Source organism: Alosa alosa, chromosome 7 (genome assembly GCF_017589495.1).
Source record: "Alosa alosa isolate M-15738 ecotype Scorff River chromosome 7, AALO_Geno_1.1, whole genome shotgun sequence".
NCBI lineage: Eukaryota > Metazoa > Chordata > Actinopteri > Clupeiformes > Clupeidae > Alosa > Alosa alosa.
In genome coordinates, this window is record NC_063195.1 from 25,743,134 (window position 1) to 25,749,597 (window position 6,464).

At 44.4% G+C, this 6,464-nt stretch overlaps 1 protein-coding gene across 1 annotated transcript in view; it reads left to right on the forward strand.

Moving 5' to 3' along the window:
* The window catches only part of rims1b (regulating synaptic membrane exocytosis 1b), a 41,600-nt gene that overhangs the window by 7,319 nt on the left and 27,817 nt on the right, over positions 1-6,464 (forward strand). Inside the window, 4 exon segments of the mRNA XM_048247298.1 lie at positions 2,369-2,409; positions 4,371-4,481; positions 5,186-5,285; positions 6,032-6,155. Of these exon segments, the coding sequence (XP_048103255.1) occupies positions 2,369-2,409; positions 4,371-4,481; positions 5,186-5,285; positions 6,032-6,155 (376 nt within the window).

The window sequence follows — 6,464 nt, forward strand, 5'->3', positions numbered from 1 at the left end:
CTCTGAATTCTGTTCCAGGCCAGAGGGAATTAGGTCATCGGCTAACGTAATGCTCTGGCCCGAGCCCCGACAACAACCTCCCGACGACAACTCATCTGTTCCCAACACACCAGCCAGTTGTTGCCCATTTTGTTCACCCAAACTTTTTGAAACATAAAAAAAAGGCTCATTTGAGCCCCAACTAACCCCACCCCACAGCGCCTCCGTCCGAGTCAGAGATGAGTCGAGGTGACCATGGCAACCGGGCTTAGCACCAGCCTCAGTCTCACCCCGGCTCACTCCTGGCTCCTGCCTTTCAGTCGGCCTCCGTTCCAATCCCACAGTACTGGTCGTTTTTAAAGCCAGATTAGAGCGCTGGAGACTACAGAGTGCTATCAGCCACTTGGGGGCAAGAGTGACGTGCAATTGGCCATCTTAACTCTCTGCCCCAGAAGTGAGCAGAAGCCAATTTAACCCACTGAGCTGAGTCCCCCCTTTAAACAGTTTGTTTTCTCTTCTCTTCTTTTCTCTCTTCTTCTCTTTGCATTCATTACCCTCTTTTCTCCCCCTCTCTTTATTCTCCTCCCCCCTTTCTCCCCTCTCTTTATTTCCGTCTCTTCTTCTCTTCTCTTCTCTGCTCTCTTCTCTCATCTTCCCTTCCCCTTTTCCCATCTCCTCTCATTTCCTTGAGATTCCCATGACACCCTCTCACGAACACGAGCCCTGATGGTGCTAAAGCGTCTATGGTTTGATGGTGCTAAAGCGTCTATGGTTTGATGGTGCTAAAGCGTCTATGGTTTGATCAGACTTTTTGAGGATGCCTCGGCTTTCCCTTCGGCTCGCAGCTCAAAGCTCCTGGGGCTCCACCTCAGCTCCACATCAGCAGCAGCGGCGACAACACAGGAGAGATCCTCACTCGCTCCCTTCCCCTTTGATCCACCCCAGCAGCTCTCTCTGAGATGTGCAGGAAAGGTCCTTTTGACCTTCACTGCTCAGCAGAAAAACGAGACAAGGGTTAGATATACAGTATGCTCATCCGTCTCCTTCGCCTCTCCTTGTTGGTATTCTTCCGCGGCCATTCTTATTCATTTCGTTCTACGATAGCAGTTTTGACAAATCTAAACATGGTTTGTTTTTGTCCCCTTTTAAGCACATTTGACTTTGTGTTTTTCCCCACTCATTTCCATTACTAGTATTTCAAATCAATGTCGTGTAGGCGCGCCATCTGAGCCCCTTTCTTTAATTTCACAGGAATAGGAAGTCATTTTTTTGGTGTTGGCAGGACAAATCATAAAAGCTTGCTTGTAAACTACACTCCTATTTCCTCAAGCCCTCAACTGGCTGTGTCTGGTAGCTCAAGTTGAGAGGGGGGTCGGGGTGTCTCACTCACACATGTCCTGTATAAAAGCAGGATGAGGGTCCCAAGCTTTACGGATGCAATCGGATTGGTCAAATGAGACTGTAAAAACTTTTACGCGGCACTGTATAACATCTCATTGGAGCCAGGGCAGTTTTAAACACCGTCTCGCTTTATTGCCCACCCTCCCCCCCACCACCTTCAGCTCTCCTGTAGCATTACTGAACAACACCCCCATCCACCCCTGTGTGGGGTTGGGAGGGGGGGCTGCTTAGAGGGACTGTGCAAGGAAAAGGTGCATCGGTCGCAGTAATACAACAGGAGAGCTGAGGCAGATATTCATTGAGGATGACAGTGGAGGCAATGAGCCTTGGGATTTAATTAATCAGTCAACATAGGGGGGTTTGACACCGAACACCGAACACCGAAGCCAAGGGGAGAGAGAGGGAAAAGGGTGCCTGCTCCAAGAGGAGGAATCAGGATCCAGGGACCAGGTCGGGAACGGATGAGGCCCGAGTCCTCCCCAGGTCTGCTGGAAGTCTTTCATTGTGGCTGATGTCTGAGACGCGAAAGCAGGCCCAAGCCTCCCATGATACAGTAATCTGGCATCTGTAGCGTGTGGCAATATTAGTAAACACTGTCATCATGAGAATTTAGTGGGTTAGATTTAGAGGTCACTTTAGGTCACAGGGTTTGTGTGAGGTCATTTTCATCAAAGCTGCCCATTACGCTAGAGCCGCTGTATGTTATTTAGAGAGCATTGTGAAGTTATTAGGCAAGCAAAGGGAAAATGATTCACATCATGCTAAATATGTTGTAATATGAAGGAAATATTGAAATGCATTGGTGTTAAATTTGTAAATCAAAATGTTACAGTTTAAAGATTTTTTCATTCATTCATTCATTTATTCAGATTTGACTGACTAGTATGAGAAGACTAATTACTCCCCATTCCCCTTCTATCTCTGTCTCTTATTCTCTACATCCCTCTCTTTCTCTCTCTTTTTTCACAAATGTATCCCTCTTTTCCAGGCGACTGGGACTGCTACCCAATGGACCCAGCTGTATGGCATGTAAGTGTTCACATGGTGCCACCTCTGTTGTCATTTAGTCTAATTTAGCTTGTGTGAAACGCTGGCTCCTCCACTCTTCCTCTGTGGTGCCAGAGGGGAAGAGATGTTGGAGTGCTGCTCCCCCTGCAGACAACATGTGGTACTGCACCCCTAATTAGACAAAGTCACTGTAGACAAGTTGTCAGGTCAACATTTTTATTTATACACCACAGTGAAGTAACGTTATACCTAGGACTATATTACAGTAAGAGCTGAACTATTAGTCTGGGTTGCTCTCATGTTCGGATGGGCCTTGTTCACATACATGGAGTCTCATGGTGTCTCTTTAATGTGTAGTTTTTGTTATGACTGCCAACGTTAAATATGATTTATGTTTAAGAACAGTATAGATTATAGTATAGATTATATATGCTCTGTAGTGATCCTGGGCTTTCCGTGATTTGTAATTGTGGCTGTGTATGTGTAGGTGAAAAGGAGAAATCAGAATAGAATGTGCATCAACAAAAAGAGGGCAAAGAGATAGGCCTGATTTATTTATAGAATTGTAGTTTGACAGGTATAGCTGGTCCTATTTGAGCACGAGCAAGTCAAATCAAGTCAAATCATCGCAAAACATTTACATATGACTTTACATACTTTGTTTTTGTGTCCTTGTCAATTTACACTACCGGTCAAAAGTTTGGGGTCACTTTTTTTTCCAAGACAGCAGTTTTCAGCGCTTACATAATTGCAAAAGGGTTCTTGACTGTTGTAGAAAGAAATGGCTGATCTTTATTCCAATATCTGCATTGCCCATTATGAGCAACCGTTCATCCAATGTTCCAAAGGCACATTCTGTTTACTAATCTGATATCATTTTAAAAGGCTAACTGAGAAAACATTGGAGAATCCTTTTGCAATTATGTAAGCACATAATGTAATCTGAAAACTGCAGCCCTGATAAAAAAAAAAACAATGCAACTGATCTCAGCTGGTATTCTGTGTTTAATGGAGTGGAATGGAAATCTCTAAGTGACCCCAAACTTTTGACCGGAAGTGTATGTAAATTTAGCAATATCCAAATATGTTTGTGTCAAATCTGCACAACACTAATGCCTGTCTGAGTGAGTGCAGCTACGTTTTTGTACATGTTTTGTGTGACATTATCTGTTCTGTGCATTACCCCGTGAAGTATCCGAAACATCCAGAAGCAATGATGGTCCTTTCAGCCTGAGTGGGATAGATTGAGAGTGTGAATTGGAGTGAAAAAAGAGAGAGAGTGGTGTTAAGAGTGAGAGGGTGAGCGGCAGAGAGAGAGAGAGGGGGTGATGTTGAGAGAGGGGGTGATATTGAGAGAGAGAGTGAGAGGGTGATGTTGAGAGAGAGAGGATGAGTGTAAGGTATGAGCTACACCAGGCGCGTAACTGAAGCGTTCGTTAATGGCAGCGTAAAATCCATTTTAGATGAATGGTCTATTTTTTTTTGCGCACGCCCCACTGTCACGTCTGGTGTAGCTACTTCCATTGATTATAATAGAAGCTAATTGTTGCAGCAGACGCAACATGAACGGAACGCTTCAGTTACGCGCCTGGTGTAGCTCAGCACTAAGAGAGAGAGATAGAGAGAGTGAGAGGGTGACTGTAAGAGAGAGATATAGAGAGGGTGAGAATAACTTGAGAGAGAAAGAAAGAGAGAGAGATAGAGAGAGAGAGAGAGGGTGATGTTGAGAGTGAGGGGTGAATGTAAAAGAGGGTGAGAGGGTGAGTAAGAGCTAGTATTGCTCTCTGTTGGCTGTGTACTAAAGGGATTATAAAGCACTGGTCTCCTCTTTATCACTCTCCATCTCTCTTCTTTATCTCTCCTCCTCTCCTCTCCTCTCCCTTCTTTTCTCTCCTCCTCTCCCTTCTTTTCTCTCCTCTCCTCCCCTTCTCTCTTCACCTCACCTCTCCTCTCCTCTCTCTTCTCTGCTCTTCTCTGGCCAGCATCCGGTTACGTGGCAGCCGTCCAAAGAGGGAGATCATTTAATCGGCCGCATCACCCTGAGCAAGCGCTCGGCCATGCCCAGAGAAGCTGGCTCCCTCCTGGGGCTGAAGGTGAGTCTAATGGGGGCTGAAGGCGTGCACTTTACAGCCAATTATTACCCCCCACTGCCCCCCACCCCCATCCAACCTCCTACCAATGCACACACACACACACACACACACACACACACACACACACACACACACACACACACACACACACACACACACACACACACTCACTCTCTCACACTCTCTCACACACACACACACACACACACACACACACACACACACACACACACACACACACACACAATCATTATCCCCTGACCCTCCTGTTGCCCGGAAGTCCTACCCGTCTTGATTTCTAGTGTGTTACTGAATAGCATCCTATCAATACTGTGCCCTGCCATTTAGTCTGACATGGTTTATGATGTGGTAGTTAAAAGGTTTTCAATGTTAGTATAGAACGATAGATATTGAAAGCATACAATGCATACAGTACATACATACACATGCATACATATATGACATATTACCTGAAATTGAACACATATATTATGTTCATAATGTTTAACACATCAATATACATGTACACACAAATGTTGATTTATGAACACCCATACATGTGTACAGTATATATAAAACCTCTCTTTTGCTGGCTCTTCAGAGTTAGATGACCTATACTATTACTACTCACCTGCCCTGTGCCAGCATAGCAGTGGTCAGTCATCTGATGATGATGATGATGATGATGCTCTGGGTCTTCACAGGTGGTCGGGGGGAAGATGACGGAGACAGGTCGGCTCGGAGCCTTCATCACCAAAGTCAAGAAAGGAAGCCTGGCTGACATCGTAGGACATTTACGTGCAGGTGCGCATCAGGTTGAGAGTATGCACACTCTTAAAAAAAACACAAACGGTGTAGTCCCTATCTGGACATAGAGAACACAAGTTCTGTTATTTTTGACACATACTGTGTACACTCTTGAAGCAAATAACAAAAGCAATGTGTTGGAAACAATACAAACTGTGTTGTCCCTATCTGGACATAGGACAAGCTGTGTTGTTTTCAACACATTCATTTTAAGAGTGTATGCGTTCCTAAAAGGGACAAAGTTAGCCAATCCACCAGAGGCCATGCAGAGCTTGTCATCCCGTCATTGTGTAATGGTATCCTGCCTTTACCCACATCCGGTTATACCGTAGCAGTTAGAAACTACTGAGAATACTTTACCATAGAAGTCCCTCAAGCAATCCCTTGAAGAGGCTATTTAGTACTATTGGGCTTTTCACCAAGTTCTCTAGATTAATTCACCCATTAGGCCAGCCTTTAAGTCACCTTGTGCATGATATATATCGTAAGTGATTGACACACATATAGTACAGCATTAAAAACATGTATGTTTAGGCACAAGTATTTTTAGGGACAATATCGTATAAACAGCTCATGGGCAGCCTAGAAAATAGTTTTACAGTATTAGATGTCAGTAATCCAGGCTTGCGCTGGTCTGATGTGATTGTGTTTGGTAGTTTTATTAGTTATTAGTAGTCTGATGTGATTTCATGTCAGTAGTCTAGCCTTGCGCTCATGTGATTGTGTTGCATTTTCCTGTGCAGGCGATGAGGTGCTGCAGTGGAATGGAAAGGCGTTACCGGGTGCAACCAAGAAAGAAGTCTACAATATTATCTTAGAGTCTAAAAACGCCCCGCAAGTTGAAATAGTCGTTTCAAGGCCCATTGGGTAAGTTCAGAGCACATAATGGTGTGTTGTCATCTGCCACTGGCTTTATTTATTTATTTACTTGTTTGTTTATTTATTTATTTATTCATTTTAAGAGCACCTACAGGCAACACTGGCCTGATTTCAGTTGGCCAGACCCTTCTAGTAGTCTCAGTGTTAAGATTGTAGCAGTGGTGGTGTATTCTGTGTGTGGCAGTAGAGAGTTATGTTTATGGGCTCTTGCTATTTATCTCCTCGCCTCGTGTCAAAGATGTATTCATCGTATCCTCCCCAATAACTGCTTGAGAAAGGTCCATAGAGTCTACCAGT